The following is a 21,037-nucleotide window of genomic DNA, read 5'->3' as shown; positions in this document are numbered from 1 at the left end:
TCTCCAGGTTCTGTTCAGATGACTCTATGCATAATGCATTGAGATAAGCACGAAGTGACAGCAGACACAAATAAGGGCAGCTCAGCCCACATGTCCAAACAGGGGTGGAGGAAAACACAACTGCACAGCCCAACACTGTTATTTATAGTTGCTTGTCTTTTTCTGGAGATCGATGACTCCTGTGTGCTGTTCTTGTTTAAAGGGAAGCAGATTTTCTCAGGCAAATGACCTTGTATTTTCCTTTATTAAGCATCTACCAGCACCCAAAATTAGCCTGAAAGTAAATAGAAAATCCAGAATATCCAATGCAGAAAAGAGATTACTTGCGATTTCATTACTTGAGATAACCGAGGGCAGAGCCATAACAGGAATCGCTGTTGTTTGCCCAGAACAAAATATTCTTGGATGAAAAATCAGGTGTTCTCCACATTGTGCAGGGAGAAAATAGCATTTCAGTAAGAGATGGGTTGTTGAGACTGAACTGTCTTAATTCTAGCATTGCATGTCTTCTGTCTTTGTAAAGTTGTTCTCTCCTTTTTTTCATCTCAGTGTCACTTTTGGTAAAATGTAAATGTTACTAAACCTGAGGAGAAATGGATAATCTTAAGATACTAAATATTCACAGGGATTTGAGGTCATCTTGGGAGAGGACTTCATAAATAGTTAAAAATTCTTTGCAGAGTCATTGTGGGAATGTGTGTGCCCATGCACAAATATATCCATGTGTACGTGTGTAAACACAGTAGATCTGTGTTGAACTCCTTCATCTATGTGCCTGTTTTAGAGACTAGTTCTCCTTGGGATGCAGTTGTTTAATGTATAATTCAGTGGAGCTGTACTTGCATGTTATTTTGAAGGGAGAATTATATATGGATTTGCTCTTGTATTTTTATCAGGTCAGAATGCTGCCTTGTTATACTTGTAATGCAGCAGTTCTGGTCATCTCACTGGTGCCTAATATGGGATTTTACAGCAAGGGCTGCAGCACTTTCTAGTTATTGTATCAAAATGAAAATTGGTCTCTAGTGGAGACCCTAATTTCTCTGCTCCATTTGAAATAAAACACAGGGATTTTGTTGTTCTGAAGGCCTTTTCATGTGGCTTACGCCTTACAAATGCACTTGTTATAGCCTTCTCCGGTTAGCTGCAGAGGTTATTTTCAGTGATTGTGATGACTCCAAGAAAACACAATAAAGATAATACTCAGCTCTGTAACACAGCTCAGCTTCCTAATTAGTAGCTGCATGAAGGGATGTTGTGCCACATGCATTTGTTTCACCTGATCAGCCTATCTTATTCCCTGATTATTAGTTCAGAGCAGCGTTAGTGCAGCTCCTGGAGATCTCAAGTGTCTTGAAAATATTGGTGACTTAATCTGGCAAGTGCCTGTGGTGTCAGGAAGCGTAGGGGTGGGGGCTCTCAAGTAAAAGCTACTCGGAAATGTAGGTGACAATCTCCTGGAATGCTCGTAACAGACACTCAGGCTCCTGTCTCTGTTTTGGAAGTGAGTAAACCCTCCGTGCTCATGCGCCCACAGGGAATGTTCCAAACCTGTGGGTGCCCCCGAACCTCCCGTAAAGCTTCCGAGTTATTTAGAGGATGTGTAAAATCACACATAAAATAGCAGCTTTCACACATTTGAGGATGCCTATTAGAATATGCAAATGACAACAGCGTATACAGCATTTACTCTGGAAAGCATACAAATGTGTTGTGCTTTTCCACTCAAGGAGTGCACCAATAGCTGATGGAAGCCTAAGGACATGTGCATGATTCATGAGCTGCTTTAAAAAAAAAAAGGATATGTAACTGTTAGCACCTGCGGTATGCTAGTGACGGTGACAGTACTTTAAAAAACAAGTGTCTTTTCATGGCTGCTGCAGTTTTAAGCAGAGATAGAAATCCCTCCAACACATCTTCTGTGGTATTACTATCCCTTCAAAGACTGAAGGCAGACTCAGTCTCTTTAAGGTGCACACTGATGGGGGAAAAAGAAATACTGGGCAGTGCTACAGACTGTAAAACGCCTCAGTGCATGCCGAGCACATTTTCAGTGAATTCATCTTCCTTTGGTTCCTCCAGGGTTCCTTTCTCTCCTTAGAGGAAGAAATAAATGGTGAACTTTCAGTTAGAACTAGGAATTAGAAACCAGAAATGTGCCTATAACTCATTATGGGCAAGTGGTTTGGTGACGTGAGTACTCGGGACAGGATTGCTGACCCCTCCGAGTCAGGCCTGTGTTTGAACCCTGCTGCTCCCTGTGTTGTTGAGAATTAATGAGCTGTTAGATAAGGCTGGAGACCTTCCTTTGCACCATCTTCTGTCTGTGTCATCAAGAAGGAAGGCCCTTTTCTTCCTCCTGCTCATTACAGGGAAAGAAAAATAAAGAAAAGAGTGGCACAAGCTTTTGGGATTCTTCAGCTATTCCAGAGCACTGCCTGCAGGTTGGACCAGACCACAGCAGAGCTGATCCCAAAGGAGATGCTCCCCACCTTCATGAGCCATAGCAAAAACCTTCTGAACTTCACAGGGTGTGACTGGGAATAGAATGAAGCTCTGGGCAGAATTCTCAGGTGTGATTCCTGATATACACAAATGCATCCCTGGGGCACAAATTACCTGCAGATTTAAATGCTATAATTTCTGTGTGAAATTGGCATCAAATTTAGAATAATAACAAGCACTTGTTTTTATGTGAGTTTTTAGGAAAATCACCAGAAAGTCATAATTTTATCAATTTTTGCATACTCTGTAGGAACAGCTTGCAAAATAATGTTACAAAAGTCACACAAAGCTATGATCAGTAAATGAAAGTGACAACTGAGGAGCAAGGAGAGCCACCAACTGTTGATGGTGTGTGGTTATTGAAAATACTCTTGTAGGTGAGTGGGTGGGTTTGCAGATCTTAATGCAATTGGGAACTAACAGCAGTTTAAAGTGAAGCAGAAGCACTTCTCATGCTGGTTTTATTGGGCATTTCTATGACATTTTAGCTGCTAAGAGCAGGTTTGTGCCTGCTGGGGGAATGTGCTTAGATAATTAGATAAGCAAGGAAAGAATTTTAAATAGTGCCCAAGGGTGTTGGGGTATCATTCCTCTGGTGTTAGGTGAAGGAAGACTTTGTGGTGGTGTGCAGAGACTGTGTGGGAGGCCAGACAATCTCATTTATCAGAGTCCTTCCAAGAACGGTGCATGGACATTCTTTGAGTTGCACAGTTCCTTCATTTGCGAGAATTAGCAACCACAAATTGTAAGCCCAGTGTCTGGAATGAAAAATAATACTTTTTCTTCTAAAACCATTGAATTCTTATTGTGGGGTTGGGAACAGAATTGCATATGACTGGTTAGGGGATCAGCTCCTGAGTTTATGGAGCCCATTTTGCTTGGTTGTGCTCATCTCTCACCAAACTGATGAGTCATTTCTCCCCAGTAAGGAACAAAGTGTGTTTGTTAACTGGGCAGCAGGTGTTTTAATTGGTTCATCTGTCTGACTCCACAGGAGCGTCTCCTGCTCTCTGTACTTCCTCGACATGTTGCCATGGAGATGAAAGCTGACATTAATGCCAAACAGGAAGACATGATGTTTCATAAGATCTACATCCAGAAGCATGACAATGTCAGGTAAGAACAGCAGCCTGTCTCCCAGCCATGGGGGTGGAGGGACCCTCCCAATGGCTGGCCCTGAACACCCAGGGATGAAGATGTCAGTGACACATAAGCCAAAATCAGTGTAAAGACTCTGAAGTGCTGCTAGCTGACTTTTGAAAGTTTGTTTATAAGATGGTCGGAGGATTGCCTCATCCTCCAAAATCAGTGTAAAGACTCTGAAGTGTCACTAGCTGACTTTTGAAAGTTTATTTATAAGATGGTAGGAGGATTGCCTCATTCAAACAATATCTTCCTTTGAGAAGTAACTTGAACTGATCTCTTTCCTTACATTTTCCTTTTCTTTTTCTTTATTTCTTTGCTGGAGTAAGTGTTGATGGTTTTGAGAAGGCGGTATATTGGGGGTCAGTTATTTCTGGACAATTACAAGCACCCCTCTGATAAGAGATGATGGAATGCAAGTTAAAAATTGGGAACACTTCCCACAGGGTGAATTGCAGAACCTGGCTAAGGTGTAGATTTTCTGGAGTGGTTTCTAGCAGTTTGGAATTACAAGCAGGGGGTCCATTAGTGACAGCCTTGACACCTGCTCAGTCATCCAGCAATGTGCTGCTCCTCAGTCTACCTGGATGAGGAAAAGACTTTGATATCTAGTCTCTGGCAAGTCATGCAAAATCAAACAACCTGTGCTGCTGGGGTAGTCCAGGCCCAGGAGCTTCTGAACATCTCCTGGCTCTCACTGTCCAGTTTCCCAGGGAAGAGACAATAAAGTAGTACTTCAGGGCTTGATAGCTTTATAGGCTGTGGTTGCAAAGTTTAACCTAATCTGAATGCATTTCACCTCTGCTGTTGTACCTGATCTCTTTGGAGATCACTTATGTCTCAGCTAAGCCAGGTCCTGGAACTGTGTAACAGCTCTGTCAGTCTATAAATGCTTCTTTTGAGACACAGGGACTGGGGACAGAGAGCTTCCCTTTTCCATCTCCCCTTACAAGAAGAGTTTTTTCCTGTGAACTTCTCATGTAGCCTTTCTCTCTCATGCAGCTTTAGTTACTGAATTATATTTTCTGATACTTTATGCTCAACAAATAAAAGTGAGTTTGTAACATACTGCACCCGCCAACAGCTGATGTGAAAAAATCCATATGAAATTATGATGCATTTGAAGACATTACCTTAGGATTGAGGGTAGATGGGAGAGGCAATGTACAAGCAGAAAATTGGGAGCTTGCTCAGTGTTGAATGTAGAGTCTTACATAAAACTCATTGAAATCAGGGAGAGTCTGTATGCTGGCTTGGATGGAATTCAGCCCTTCAGTTTTTTTGGTTGTGACTCAGTAAAGAGATAAAGATCCACTAGCAATACAATGGAGACAAAAACAGTATCAGAAATCAAAGCCAATAACAGTTCAGTGATGAAAAATAAAGGATATATGCATGGTGATGAAGGGGAGGGGAAGAGGCCATCCACAGTCCCCTCAGCAGGCTTTGTGCTACAGTAAATTTTGTGTCTTCACATTCATTTTTCCCTTAATGACACTGAGCTTGTTCAAGTAGGTGTGTAAATTTCTTGTGATAGATGCTGATTGTGAATTACTTTTTTCCATTACTCAAAGGTCAACATGACATTCAAACTAAGTGCAATTCACTAGCATACCATAAGACTATGGTATTTTAGTCTTCCACATCAATTTCCGTATGTCATTATTTTGCAGGTTTGGAAGTGGTTCAGTAGTCAAATCTTAGTAAAGTTGATTGTCTCTTCAGGATAATACTGATTTGAAATTTTAATTTCTGTGACTACATATACAAAAACTAAATAAACATTAATGAATGAAACTCAATGAACAATAATGAACTACATTTGCAAATGAAAAATTTTAAAGGGGGAATGGGAATCTGATGTAACATTTGTGACTGGAAAAAAATAGACCAAAGATAATAGCTTGTATGGAGACATGGAGAACTAAAAAGATGCCTGAAAAAGTGGCACATGGCTAAGAGTATAGAAAGAGAGAAGAGCTATGATTTTCAGCAATGGCTGTGAAGAAACATGAAAGGTGAAACACAAATACATAAATGGGTATGTGCACCAGTCAGTTCCTGATGGGTAGCTAACAGAACACTTACAAACATTTAATTTTCACTTCTTGCATATTTATTGAACAATACAGGCATTTATGTAATAATGTCACTTCTGCAGCTTAAGAGTCATTTTAACTTTATTCCTCTTGGTAATGAGTTTAGGAATCAGGCCCTTGCAGGTGCCAACCAGCTCCAGTGCAAAGGGACTCTAAGGTCTCAAAAGATCTTAAGAGCAAACAACTTAAATCATATCTTCCTCCAAGTGTGGGCTTTGTTGTCTGTGTCTATGAGGTCCTAAATCACAGCCCACTGAAATCGTGGAAAAGGCTGGGAAAGTGAGATAAGAAATACGAATAAAATAGTGTATATGCTGAGAGCAAATAGAAAATAACTCAGGAACATCTCATCTTCATGTACTTTAGGGAAATGAATAACTAAGTGCGAATATTGAAGAAAGGAAACATGATTTGGAACAAATGACTCATTTCACACCAGGAGTTCAGCACGGAGCCTTTGCTCTTGCCTGGGTGCACTGAAACCACCTCTAGTGGGAAGGGCTGTGGATGATTTTGAAGCATTTACATGCACACAGAAACACCGTGGAGGGGGGAGGTAGCATCTCAGGGATGCTGATTAATGAACTGGCTGAATAAAAGCAAGCAGGCTCTTTACTTTGTGCAGGGCAATGCTCAAGGGGAGGCTTTTGAGATGAGAACGCTCCAAGCAATTCTGTTTTGTGTTCGTCACTGCTCAAAAATGTCATAAGAGCTAAGTTTTTATGAAGTAAAGGTTATTGTGTCAAGGCAATTGAGAAGTATGTGAAGTCAGTGCAAGGGTGCTGTGCCCAGCCATTGAATCTGGCTTCCTGTTGATGATTTATCGGCAAGAGCATTTCCTCTGCAGTTCAGAGGAGTGGGAAGGTCTGTGTGTTTGCAAAGAGCTGTGGGTTTTCCTTCTCCATCAGCTCTATTCAGTGATTCTTTTCTCCCCCATTCTCCAAGATTGTGTATAAAGGCAGATTTTAAATGAAAGTATAATGGATGGGAATTTTTGTTAACTATTAATTTAAAAGTTTGATTGTCATCTTAAAGCTTGGAACCCGACATCTTGATTTTTACTGGATCTTCAGAGTGAGGTTGCTTTCCAAACCCACTGTCAACATGGAACTTACGAGGCTCTGGAGGTTTCCATCCAGATGTCTTTAACTTGGGTCCTTTGAACTCACGAGGCACCAGAGCACAGCCTTGTGCACTTAGCCTGGTTTGACATTTTGTGTGGGAGAAGTGGCTTACTAAATTCTCTTCCAGACAAGATTAAATATTTTAATTTTCAGGGATGATTGGGTCTGGGCTTTTGGGACCACCTCTAATTTTAATTAAAAACTAAACCCAAACCACTCTACCAGCAGAAAACATTAATCTAAAATTATGTGAAGTTAATGTGTGTAGGCTTTCTTTTCTAGTTTAAAAATGAAGTGTCCTTAACTTTACAGTTCTGCTTTTATATGATTAGTTTTAGATGCTAGGTTACATGGTTCAGGTTTTTTGGTGGGTTTTTTTTTGGTTTTTTTTTTTTTTTTTTTTTTTAAGAAATAGAGGTTACACACTTCTCTTTTTTTTCCTTTTCTGTTTGTTTAAGAAAAAAAGAAGTCAATTTAAACCTGTGTAGAAGAGATCATCCTCAAGTACCAGCAGAAAGTCTGTAAAGCATAGTCATGATCCTTCAATAAGGAGCAGTTCTGCTATGACATTGCTTACTGTGGTATGCTTCCCTTAGAGGGTGGGCTGTCTCTCCGTAAGGGAAAGATGATTTTTTTAAATGTAAATAACTGTGGTCCTTTTGACCTCAATGGGTAAGAGACAATCTTTTTTGAGCAAATCTTTTTATCTGGACTTCCTGCAAATGAGTTCATAATCTCCTGATTATTGTTATGGAAAGTAAAGTTCAGAGACTAATTTATCCACAATGAAAATATAATTTCCTGTAATTTTTGGCAGCAAAATTTGTTTCAGGATCATGTTCTTCTGAAAATTTTAGTGTGGTGACAAAACAAAGATGCAAATGTTTGAGGTTAATACACTCTTTTTCAATTCGCATGAACAGAACCTTTAAACAGAGAATGAAACATTTTCCTGTCCTGATTTATTGAATGAGAATTAACTTTGACAAATCCAGAACCTCAGAGCATGATTTGACCTTTCCCACATATGTGTGTGTGTTAAATATAAAGTCTATTGTCAAAAGCAATCAGGAAAGGAGTTCCCAAGACTATGCAAGTAATTTTGGGTAAACAACAAGGTGAATTATGTAACTAAATTTGTTCATGTTATCATGAATGAGATTATGTCTGATAGACAAGCCCTAAATTATGCATAGATAATTTTGTTTATCTATCATGCTTCCCAGACAGAATTTTAAGTGTTTTACATTACTGTTGCTATTTATAGTGTCTCACTGCAGTGATAATGGCTTTAATGTTATCTAGGTTTGGCCAAATATAGTAATCTCTGTGCTATAAAAGGAGGCTTGAAGTCCTCTGTGAATGGATAAAGGTTGGCTTTGTCATTGAAATTCCTTTAATGAACTGTTTCAAGAAGCTTATTTTAGGGCTGGCATCCAAATGCAGTAAAAGTGACAGTTTCCTCTCTTCACCCCTTCACATAATTCTTATGAATCATGTACTCAACAGCATTAACCTGCTTTCAGAGTTTCTTAAACTTCTTGTCAACTTGAACTAAACCATTTGCAGAAATGAAGCAGGACCATTTGCTTTCAGCTTTTTAAATGAAAAGCATTTGTAACTCGTCTTCTGATTTAATGACATTCTAACACCAAAAAGTTCTCCCCTTAAAAATTACCAAATGGTTGCACTTTGGCTGAGTGTCAGGGTATTCAGACCAGCTGTGTCAACTTAACCTCTTCACCTTTTAGGTGTGTGATGCCTAAGTAGTTGCTTATGATGTTTTTTAAATTTCCAAGTTGCAAAGTTCTATGGAATTGTGAACTATGATATTTGAGGAAAAATTCAACTAAGCAAACATCTTTTTCTTCCCTTCTCCCACTGTCCTCACACACAGGATTGGTGGTGAAGGACTTATGCTCCTTAATAAATAAAGTTACATTATGGCAGGTATAAATTTCAGACAGTTCTGGCAGGGATATTTTCAAATATTACACAGTCCCTCATCTCAGCCAAAGTTTGTGTAGCTTTAATTTCTGTGGAAGGCCTCATTGCCAGGAAAGGGCAGAAGCAGTAACTTTTTTTAATATTTACTGTATAATCCATCTTCCTCCTTGTCTTCTCTCCTTTCTGTGGGGTGGCAGAATGAAAATTGATGGTTTCTGTTTAAAAACAAGGAAGACAAGCATTAAGAAGGAGAAAGCCCAAGAGCCACTTTTACCCATGTTTTGCATCTTTGCTGCTGCTCTCTGTGCCAGTCCCTGAGCTCTGATTTCCTCCAAAGTGTGTTGATGGGTTGATTGGTTGTTTCTCAGAATCAAGGCTTGGCAAGACCTCTCCCTCCTTTTCTTTATTCGAAGCATGTGCCCACAAGCAGTAGAAAGTTATTTTTGCCTGTAGGTGGGGGGTAACTGTGGGTTTCATGTGAGTTTAGAGCATTTAATTGCTGTAACTTCTGGTTGAAGCTGTAGGATGAGAAAAGTGAGTAGGAGGGAAATGAGCCTGCCCACGTCTTTCCCCAAATTATAGCAGTGAATTTTACCTAAGCAGGAACTCTCTCTGTCAAGAGCCAGCTCTTGGGAGTTGCACCAATTCCTGGCAGATGTGAATCTTTGCTTTTTAATGTTGCAGATCTTTCCTTTTTCTTTCAAGTTAGCAATAAGTTTAGGAAGTGCAGAAGTAGGTTTCACCTGTGGATGAAGGTGAAATATTCTGCTCTTACCACCACTAATCACTTGTCTCTTCCTAATCAATCTGTTGTTTTTGAGAGGAGAAATCACTTGTCTTTTGGAGGTTGTCATTCATGCTAAAATTCACAAGTAAAGAAATTCACTTACTTTGCAGCCTTGATACGGCTGGAGTTGACCTCAAAGCTGTGCAATAAGTATGGGTGTTAATATTACAGGGGATGTTTCAACCCAGGATCACTGCCTCTCAATAATAAATGTATTGATGGTTCAGGCATGAAAACTTTAAAGCCAAAAAAGACAGCAGTTTTATATTTTTTAGAAAATCTACCTCTTTGTGCACTTCTTTGTGTGTGTGCACAGCAACGTTTAAGAACAAATACGTGCTAACTCATTTAAGTATTCATTTGCTCTGTGATCTTCCTCTTTGAACTGGGAATATATTGTGATCTTGGCCCCTGCTGGGAGCCTCTGGTGTCTTCAGGGCCGTGAGCAAGCCTTGTACCCTCTGCAGAACAAGGCAGATAAATAACTGGCTGCAAGGCACCCCGCTGCATGCACTCCCTGAACACGTGTGCTGGAATCAGGAGAACCTCCCAGCAGTGCAGCCTGCCAGGTGACTGCAGATCTGCAGCCAGCAGCAAGCCAGCAGCAATCAGGAAGGGCCTGTGATGTATAATTCACACCCTGCTATTCTGAGTGTACACAAGGGCCTGTGAAGTTCACAGGGTGATGGATTGAGGACTGTTAGATGTTTTAATGATGAAATACTGTGAAGAGTAATTTGGAGAGAATAATGAAGGTGCCTGTAGAAGTTTGCAGAGCAAAATTTTAACTCATCAAGGTTATTTGGATTCTCTTTTTTCTTCAGTAGTACTAAGAAGAAATTGATTTTTAAAAAAAATGTATGACTGCTGATTGGTCTGATAAAAACAAACATATCAAATTTATAGTTTAAAAAAAAGCATCAAATTGCACTTATTTAGCTGATTCTCTCCCAGTCCTCTGTATTCTGGAGTAACCTTGACAAGAAAAACAAAACTTTTTTGAAGTTTTTGTGAAGACCTGCTTTTACAGAGTTGCTTTTCTCCTGTAAAGTCTTCGTGAGATTTCAGTTGATGAACTGCTTTGTCATGTAGTTAACATGCAAAGTGGTTTTAAGAACACTGAGTTTATATAACATTTGAAGAGGTTTTTATTAAAATCATCATCCCACCTTTTTGCTTCCTCCCTAGATGATAATGACTGAAAAGCAAAAATTAGTTAAACTTTTTGTTCTGTAATGCAGGGAACTTTGCAAAACTATTTGAAGCTCTCTTACAGAAGCTATAAAACAGAGGCACAGTTCTGGATGGGGATGGATTAACTTCTCTTATACTATATTTATATCCCTCAACAATTGCTGCTAATTTGTGCATCTGTTCCTACTGGTGTATATATAATTTGGACAGTGGATAAATAATGAAGAAGAGACAAAAGCTGGAACCAATTAATGGAGAAGAGCTCTCGAGTGGTCTGGCATCCTGTGACTCAAGTTAGTACCACTGCTAACTTGAGTCTGTGTCCTCCAGTAAATGAAAGTCATAGTGTAGTTTCTAAACTTTCTCTTTTTTATTAACTTTATTTTATGCTAAGTGGTGAAAAAGTTGGGGAGAGGTTGTGCAGTCTGCAAAATTCTGTAAGTGGGGTTTTTGTAAGAAACCAAGTTAAGAACAGGTCACTTCAGAAACAGAACTGACAGAAATGAGGAGCACCAGAGGACTGCACAAAAGAGCAAAGGAGGCAAAACACCAAAGGTTTAATTAATTTCATCACACACATCCCATTAGCATGGCATTGCCCTTGTGGAATGATAGAAGTGCTCTTTTTTAGAAAACTGAGATTTTTCTGTGCCCATTTGTGTTTTTGTTACAAAGCCCAAGAAGGATGCACATACTTTTAAATTGTGGGAATAAGAATTTGTAAAACTGTGTAGATTCTGGGGACTTGGAAGTTTGCAGGTAGCTTTCAGAGATTGGAAAGTGTCTGTGTGATGCTGTTTAAAAAGCAACCAAAATATAGCACTATAGGTGTCATCTTCCTTGATACCATGACCAGCAGAGCTCTTTGTGGTTGCTGCCTGTGATTTTGGCAAATATTTGAGGCTCTCAAAGGCACTGAGAAAATCTAAGGACATTCTGGACCAGTAACCATGTCCGTTTTATGAATCAGCCTCTTAAACGGATGCCTTAAACATATAGGATTCAAAATCAACATTCAAAATCAACTTCCTCATCTGCAGTTCTATAGAATCGACCCCCAAGATGAAAAACCTGGCGTGCTATTTATAAATTTATTTATAAAACTGTTTATAAAACTTGGATCTGTGTGACCATCAGGAAAATATTCTCTCCTAGCCTCCTGTTGCACAGATCCCCCCAGTAAGTGGCATGCAGAAGGCTGGGTAACCAGGGCTTTGTTGAGTTGTAAGATCAGCTGTAAATACCTGTTTGTCCCAGCAGCAGCTGTGCAAAGCACCTGAAAGCACAACTTGCCCTCTCACATGAAGAGGAAGGTGCAGGTAGGAAGCAGTGGGGAATTTTCCCAGCAGAGTTACAGTAGTGTCAGACTGATCCACCAGTGTCAGCTCACTGTTTTGGGTTTTTTGATGGTGGTGTTTTGAGTAGGTTTTTTCATTTAAGCATGATCCTTTGCAGAGTGTGATCACACACTGGCTCCATTCCTGCTCACTGTGGGGAATGCTGCTAATAGAGGGTTACTAGGACAACCCTCCTTCTTCTCACAGCTACTTAATTTCTGTTATCTCCAAGGCCTGGCAGACCAGCAGTGCTGAATGAAGCAGCAATTCAGAAAAGTGCTTTGTAACTCCCTGGACCTTGAAGGAACTAAGAGAACTTGTGTCACAGAGCTGATGGGATATTAGTGGGGAGGAGAGGTAAGCAAAAAATACAGGGCAGACAGAAAAAAACTTGGAAAGAAAGGAGCAAATTTACCAATTTTTAGGATGTCTGGGGGGAAAAAAGAAAGGGCAATGGAAACCAAATGCAAGCAGGCGTAGATGTGGACAGTTATGTGCCATAGCAGTGCTGGTGGAGAGCCTCCATTCCCAGGAACATGCACACCAATGCACCACTGCTTTGTGCCTTGGCTGTTTCCAAAGAATGAGCTAATAAGAATCAATTTGTAGAACAAAACAAACAAAACTTTGGCTTCTGCTCAGGGGAACTTGAGCATTGCAGTTACAGATCAGGCTTCAACAAATGCCAAGAGCTGATCCATAAAAGTATAATTATTCTGTTTCATTTGGAACCTTTTGTTCTGGATTGCATTCAAAACTACTGTAAGCCCCTTTGTGAGATTAATTTTCTTTCCAAGCAAGAGAAAAAGAGGCCTTTTCATTTAGTAGTTCTACTTTGTTTCAATTAAAAATAAGAAAAACCCTCACATCCTTGCCTTTTTTCCCTACGATTCTTCCCTTCTGTAGAATAGTGGCCATCAGGTCACAGTTTAGGATGACAGGTCTCATGTAGAGACAAAGTTGTGTTACAGAGTGTAAATTCTAAGTGATATTCTGATCATACTATCCAGTATTCTTTATAATTTTCAGCTGCAAACTGAGTAAAATTTTGTTGTTGAAATTTGAAGTGATTACAAATTTCTTGCAAATCCCAGGGACATTGAAATTGCAGGTGTAGCTTACCTGCTGAACTGCTTTTCCTTGAAAGTATGCAGTGGGGGAAGAAGTAAACTGAAAATGGTATCTTGTCTGAAAAGCTAAAACCTGAGACAGGCAGTGAGTTCTTTAATTTGACTTGGTAGTGAGGTTTATCAGAGTTCAGAAATTCTTGGCTCCTATAGCAGAAATGTCCTGATGACCATGTCTTGAAAGGTCTGAGGAAGTGTGTCTAAGGAAGCAGCAGGGAGTGTGCACAACACACACACACACACACACACACACACAGAGTCTGTGCTGGGCATTCTCATGGGCACTGTCTGTACCTGCAGGGGAGCGAGCAGGGCATGGTTGGGCTGCTGGGCCAAAGGGGCATCTTTCTGTTCCTCACTAAAGTGGAAACTCAGAGAATTAATAATTCAGTTGGCATTCCATGTGGCAGAAAGTACAACTCAGAGGTAGTGAAGACCTGAAGAGGCACAGGTGATGAGGCACACCATGCTCATCGGGAGCCCACGTGCCAGGGTAGGTAATCTGAATTCAGTTTTCCCATGTACCAGAGGGCGTTTGAGGTCACGTCTCCTAGGAGAGGCCATAAATGAAGAAGGCATTCTCATTCTCTTTTGTTAATTCTGTTTCATTTTTCTATATAAAAGAATCAAACCCCAGAGCAGCAGCTTGAATCCCACTGTCCCATGTCACAGCGTGCACCACAATCAGCAGGGCAGAGTGGAGCACTCACTGTCTCTGCCTCTAATTATTCTGAGTATTTTATATGTAATGAGCAGCTGCAGAACAAGGTCCTGAGGGCACCCCTGTTCCCAATCCAAAATAGCCAGTTGTCCAGTTCAGGTTGGATTCAAGCAGAGGGAAAATTAGATCCATGTTTTCTCACATCTTGGGTGATGGGTCTCAGGAGATGGTTTTCTTGCTTTCAATTTTGCTCCATTTACTTATAAATAGCAAGGCATTTGCAAAATACTCTGGAATCGAGGATACAAATTTCTGTGTATGTTGCTGTACCTTAAAGATATGCCAGTTTTTTATGTCAGGCCAGTGGTGTTTTAGCTGGCAGGAATCTTGGCTCCCAGGTAAGATTTGGCTACAGTCATGTAGATGGCAGCATGCATGTGGGAGGGATTCTCTTTAATGCTGGACGCATACTGTTTCTTATTGTAGCTGCTGACTTAGTCTGAGCCCTGTCTGTGCCTCTTAATTCAAACAAACAAATAACAACCAAGTAAATAAATTAAACAACAGTCAAGTATTCCTGTAAGGTGCTATCACGACGCTCAGACTGAAGTGAAAAATTACTTGCCAGGGTTTCTAGCCCTGGTGGTCTTTGGTTAACCACAGCATGTCCTAGGTAGCCAGAAGGTGCAGAAGCCAAGAGGATCCTGGGGATGATTTGCATTTGGCTTTGGCTACTGTTAACTTATTTTCTGATTCTGTTTACAAGAATTCTGGTGACTGGATGTTGTTAGCAGGATTTTTTTCAGTTGCATAAGGATTGAGAAAAGAGTATCTGTCTGACTCTTCCACAGTGAATGGCTTTCAAGTTAAGCCATGGCTGCAGTTACTGTGCTCTAGCTGTGACACTATAAATAAAGTTATTAACAGCAATATGTAAATGGGTTTCTATTTTTGTTCCCTGTATTGTTTGCAAAATCTAGGGCAGTTATTCAGTAAGAATCATCTGCTATTTAGCACTGAGCCTACCAGCATTTAATGTTGTGTGGGCTGCTGCGCTTCCCCCCCTCTCCCCACTTGCTTTCTTTCTGTGCAGTGGCTATTAGAATCCAGCACTTTTGCAAGTTTGTTTATTGTGGTATTTCAGAAACAGAGGAGCTGTGCTAAGCATTTTCAGGCTTCCGGAGAGTGGCTTGGTGCCTAGGAATGGGGAATCATCTCCTGATATCTGAACTGCAGGAGCACTTAACCCAGCCATACAAGCACCAAATACCACAGCTGCACTTCGCCTTAGTGAGCATCTTTCAAGTTCCAGAGTGTTCAAAGACCTTTAGGGTTTGTGTTCCGTTTTCATGCTCCGTTTCCTTCCACTGCCCTCTGCACTGCTCCAGATCTGCCTGACAGCCCCTGGGCTCTGCTCACGCTGGGACCTTGTGCCACATCAGCTACAGCACAGAGCCCAGGGAGAACACAGATGTGTTGTTTGAGAAACATTTCACCACAGTCATGGCTACTCCTGTCTGGAGGAGCAAATCATTCTAATCCCTGTTAGAAACCTGAATGTGTCAGTGCTGGGGACAGGATCAGTGTGGCTGTTAACATGGATATTCTAAATGACATTTCACTTGAGGCAGTTTGTTCAAACTCCTTCCTTCTCTGTAAGTGAATTCAGCTCTGGATTCCCCAGATCCTCAGCAGGGAAAGTCCCAACCTGTCTGTCCTGTGACTCGTTAGCCACAATTTTATTGCCAGCTGTGTTAGATTTCACATGGGCATGTGTCCTCCCTGGCACTTAAATTCCATTCCATGCAGCTTTGTGAAAACCAAAACTGCTGCTACTGCGGTGGCATAGAAAGTAAACAGAAATTAGCTAGGCTGGTTTTGCATAGATGTAGAAAGCAACTTTCCTCTTATTTTTATGCTATGGGACACATTACCATATTATATGTTTTAAGTGGTCTCCAAGGTGGCTTTCTATGCTGTAGAAAAGGCCTCGTCAGATTCTACTGATTTTATTGATATTAGATCACTGGCAAACTAATAGCTGTTTGCAGGAGCTACATTTTGTAATAATATTTAGTGAATATTGAGAGTAGCAAGCAAATGGCTTAGTGAAATATCTTAATGCATTAACACAGAAATTAATTTTTCCAATGGAAAAGGCAAGAGAAAAGCCATTTCTTTATATGCAGATCTATTATGCTGTTGGTGGCAATTACAGTAATTCTCTTGAAATCAAGTTAAAATTATATGTCTGCTTCATTATGAGAAGAAACCACTGAGTGCAAAATCAGGGGATTTTAGGGGAAAGTTAGAGAGACTTACATATGCAGTGAGCAGACCTGTCTTCACCATGGCTCCTGCCCCAGCATGTCAGGAGCAGGGTTTGTGTGGATGTTTCCTGGGCTTAGGAGGCCAGGATTCATATTCCTGCTTTGCCAGGGTTTTCCCATGTCACCTTGAGCATCTTTCTGTGTTTTATGTATATACCATACTGCACTCTCTAGAAAATAGTGTGTTGTTGCTTTTCTAGCACCAGTGACATTTTAACAGTTGCTCTCTATGAAATCATGGAAATGTGCCAAGTATTGGAATATGAGATATGTTAGGGGCTGAAGAGGTGCATGGAATTTCATATTCCCTGTTCAAGGACCATCTTTGCATAGAAATCCTTATGCAGTAAGAACTGCCTTCTGAGGAGGAGTGGTTTTACTGCTGATACCAATTGTATAGAATGCCATTATATTTACCTTGTTTCTCCATGGAAGCTAGAGTTTTCTGTGTCACCAAAGGGAACCAAAGATAGTTATCAACCCAAGTGCCACTGGTCAATTCAGATGTGATGGTAGGTGACATCTTGAAAAGGGAAAAAACCCCTTAGTGTTAAATTATAGTTCTTATAAAGTTGGGAGACTATAGCTGTGAGTTGAGGGTATCTATTCATTACTGGTTCTTATCAGGTAAGGAAAACTAAAGCAGCATACAACAACCAGATAACAAGTTCAATTTCCTGCAGGATTTTTTCCTTTTCATTTGATTCTGACATTGCAGCCAATCTCCCTTGTCACTGAAAACATGAATGTGCTTTATTATTAAATTTATTATCAGGTTTGTTTATTAATCAAATAACATTGATTCCCTCAGTTAATGAACTGTACCATTTTCTTTGGGCAGCCATTTTAACTTTCAAAATACCTGACAAAGAATAATGTCTTCATTTTACAGTTCCTCTCCAATGATGTTCATTGGTGTTTCTCAGAAAAGTGACCATTATAAAGTGTGCACAGTTAAGTGTCTCTGAATACTCTGGGCCCATTTCTCTTTACAGTTTCATCAGTGTAATTTTAAAAACACAACTGCTCAACTACATTTTAAAGTATAGAAGTGAGGGGGCAGCAAGTCCACTCATGCTGAGTGTTCCAAAAAGGGCAGGAAGACTCATGTTCATGTTCTTCAGCACTGTTTTCCCACCAAATGGCCACTTTGTATTATTGATCTAATAAGCTACCCATGGAAATAGTGTACACAGAACACCACATCACTTGTTCCTTCTCAGCTGATCCGTTGGGAGTCTGTGTATTTTGCTACCTACCCACTTTGGGAGAGGCACAACTTCTCCTTAATGTTTTAAATTATGACATTTATATACTAATGTAATGTTTTCATTATGTAGTGACTTTCCAGAGGGAAAACCCTGACTTGCTGAAATGACAAAGTAAATAAATCCCAAAAGGAGAGGACACGGGGAAAGAGCAAAGAAGTAAGGTTGGATTGAAGTGATGGCTGCATGCAGAATCACTGCAGCTTTTTGGTCAGGGAGTACAAAAGCATCATTGTCAGCCTGAATATCCATGATACCAGAGAAGAACAGACTGAAGGCAGTTTTCACAGCTATGAAGAGCTCATTCTTTCTCCATCAAATACAAAGATCTGAGCAATATATAACAGAAAGCATCACAAACCTGATTAGAAGCAATTTCATCTCTATGCCATGTGCCTGAGCCAGGATATACTTGTGAAACTGTTAACTGTGACAAAATATATTACTCTCTTTGCCTTCTCTGACAACTGATGGATTGCTGGCACACAGTCTCTTTGCAACAGGTTTTCTTTTGCTTACATGCTTAAATTTTTAGTTGTTTCTCTTTCCTACTGTGCTGCTTCTATAGCTTCAGTCAATTTTGCAAGGTATTGTCTCAAAAAGAAGGCAGGAAGTAATAGTGCCTTCCTGCCCTGAACAGAATTACAACTGTGTTGGTCCCTTTTTTCAGAATTCTCTTAGCTCTGTTGCCCTACTTATTGGTTTACAGCAGGATTTTCATATCAGAGACTGTTCCAATCTCAGAAAACAAACTGCAGTAATGCTCAAAGGAAAAAGCACACCTGAAGTTTGAAAACCAGAATATGGCTTTTCCTTTCTGTTTTACATGCAGTTCTGGATTTCAGGCTGTCTTATGGAACAAAAGTGAATCTGGTATTTGGTGTGGGCTGGATTTAACTCCAGTTTGGACAGACCTACCAGCTCTTTTGCACTGGTCAGGCAGAGCTGGGTGGGTTTGGGCTTGCTCAGAGCCACAGCAAAGGCACATGGTTGGGGTCAGCACTGTGCATGGTTCCTTCCTGCAAAAGGCCCTATCATTCAGCTTTGCCCTCTTAAACTTCCTTGGAGATGGAATGGATTTGGCATCTTTTGCATTTACATGGATTTTTCCCCCTGACCAGAACAATTGGAAAAAAATTGGCATTCCCATCAGTCCCTTCTTAGATAAATGAAAAAAGTCTTAATAACACAAAGTCTTATTTAGAGTGGTTGGATCTCCTTTTTAGGTTTGACAGACAGAAGCATCTAATTCAGCTGGCAGTGATAGAGAATTAAAATTCCTTTCACTCATCTCAAAGCCATCTATAGTGTGTCACACCTATAGTTTGGCTGGTAGCTACTGCATATCTATTTTTATTTGGTTTTGCCTTCCTCAAGTAGCTTTTCTTCCCAAAAGACTATTTATTACTCCTGTTTCCAGTGAAAAATCAATCTGGTTAAATATAGTTTGCTGAAATAGGAAAATCTTGTAACTTAAAATGTTTAGAAGGAGAGGATAGCAAATTTCTAATACTTAAAATAAAAAAAGGAGTACTGATGTTGCCTAGCTATAGCTAAGTTCCAGTAACTGGGGATGCTACTCATGCTTGTAAACTACAAACCTAGGGAGGTCATGGAAAAACTTTTCTTTGCATGACTGGTGCATTTTCCCCTTCTGGTTAGTGATTTCAGGATCTAAATTTCTTCTCCTTTCCTGTGCTGTCAGTGAGGGACAGAGCACAGGCACTGAGGTGAGGAGCACTGACCATGATGGACAGTATGGTGCCATTTTTCTCAGCAGCTCCTGAGCATCAGCAGGGCCAGACCCTTTCCATAGGGCATTCCCAGCCCTGCTAATGCAGACAGACCTGCAGCCACAAATGTGGCATGTTTGTGCTGGAGATGTGCATCTCCCAGATCAGCCCCTCAGGCAGCTCTGACCTCCAGTAGCACTCACCTGAGAGCAAACATGGGAAAATCAAGTCAAAGCAGGGCTCTGCAGTTTGTGTCTTTGCAATGAGCCTGGCTGTCATCATGCAGTGGCTGTGGATGGCAGTCTGCACGTTGCCACCAGTGTCTCTCAGAGCCATCTGCACTCCTGCTTCTTTGTTGGTTTTTGCTGCCACCAGAGTCACTCAGTAGGGGTTTGCAGAGTGAAGTTTTCAAATATGTCATGTGAGTTTGGTTTACATTTTTGGTAACTTTGAAGAGGGACGGGAGGGAGGCTTTCTGCCTTTTGTTGTAAAGAAAAGGGTGAAAAGGCTCACAAAGAGTTCTGGTTTTGTAGGGGTTTTTTGTGTATTTCCTCCTACTTCATGTTTTTCTCTCTCTCACCAGTACTCCTTTGCTTATCACAACATTTGTGTACATTTGTGCCTTCTCACCCTCTTGAGCAAGTGGGAGCCAGCATGAATGACCTCAAGGTGGAACATGGTGCAAGACTGAGTCCTCCTTTCCAAGGGGGAGCTGTGCCAGCTCATGTGTCACAGCAGTCCTAGGGCTCATTTTAAACAATAGGTGATTTCCAATACTAAATGGATCTTCTGCAAAATGACCATATAAGTTTAGGATAGAACATGTATCTTTTTACTGTTTTGTTTGTTTTTTTCCCATGACTGTAGGAAAAGGAAAGATTTTAACCTCTGGTCTGTCTGATGTCCTGCTGTTCTGGAGAACATTTTTTGCATCGCTAAGGCTGTGTCTTTAGCCTGTCACACAGACATCCCAAGAGAGCAAGGCTGACATGCTGTTGAGACCTGAGATGGTCCATAAGCAGCTTGCTGGAGTGGTCCCTGAGCTGCCACTCAGCACAAGGATCTGTGTGGGCCCCTTCACCCTCCCTAGGTGGAATTTGCCCTTGTTCACATTAGCGCTGCTTTTCCCAGACATGCTGCCGCCTGGCCATGGTCGCTGTGGCACTGCTGTGAACTTGTCCTCAGCTTGTTTTGGTTTGTCCTTTTGTTGTTGCTGCTGTCAAATTCAGCAGGGAAAGAGCATGATGAGATGTTCTCAGTGTTTCTGGAAGCTGGAATCCTATTTTGTGCACAGGGTGAGTAGAAGACACAGAGGATCTCCATGCCATCCCATCCCCAAGTAGCTATAGCTAGGAAGGAGAGATTGGATATATCCTGATGTCTTGACTATTTCAGGAACTTCTAGATGAACTTAATACTATGTTTATGCCACTGGGGCTGGAAAATAATTCTGGGCCTACAGTGCATTTTAAACAGACATCCAAGTGCAAAAATTGACTCATTTACCAAAATGCTGAGGAGATGCTCCCTCCTTGGAGATATTCAAAAGACATCTGAACATGATCTTGGGTAACCATCTCTAGGTGGCCCTGCTTGAGCAGAGGGTTAGACAAGATGACCTCCAGAGGTCCCTTCCAACTTCACCGTTACTGTGGTTCTCTGAAAGCCTACTTTGGTGTAAAGAGCTTGACCCAGCCTTTTAAGTGAGAGTTTTGTTAGCTTCATCCTGGTCCATCCTTCTTCTTTGTTCTTCCTTTTTCACAGTATGACTCAATGACATGC

The 21,037-nt window shown here is 40.8% G+C and overlaps 1 protein-coding gene across 1 annotated transcript in view; it reads left to right on the top strand.

Annotated features, from left to right (window-relative positions):
• Positions 1–21,037, top strand: part of ADCY5 (adenylate cyclase 5) — a 205,857-nt gene that overhangs the window by 123,941 nt on the left and 60,879 nt on the right. The window contains exon 4 of the mRNA XM_053947976.1: positions 3,500–3,621. Within this exon, the coding sequence (XP_053803951.1) occupies positions 3,500–3,621 (122 nt within the window). The remainder of the gene's footprint in view (positions 1–3,499; positions 3,622–21,037) is intronic.

The sequence above is a fragment of the Vidua chalybeata genome, chromosome 7 (assembly GCF_026979565.1).
Source record: "Vidua chalybeata isolate OUT-0048 chromosome 7, bVidCha1 merged haplotype, whole genome shotgun sequence".
In the NCBI taxonomy this organism is placed as follows: domain Eukaryota; kingdom Metazoa; phylum Chordata; class Aves; order Passeriformes; family Viduidae; genus Vidua; species Vidua chalybeata.
Note: the sequence above shows the minus strand (reverse complement) of the source record. Positions and strands in the feature narration are given on the sequence as shown.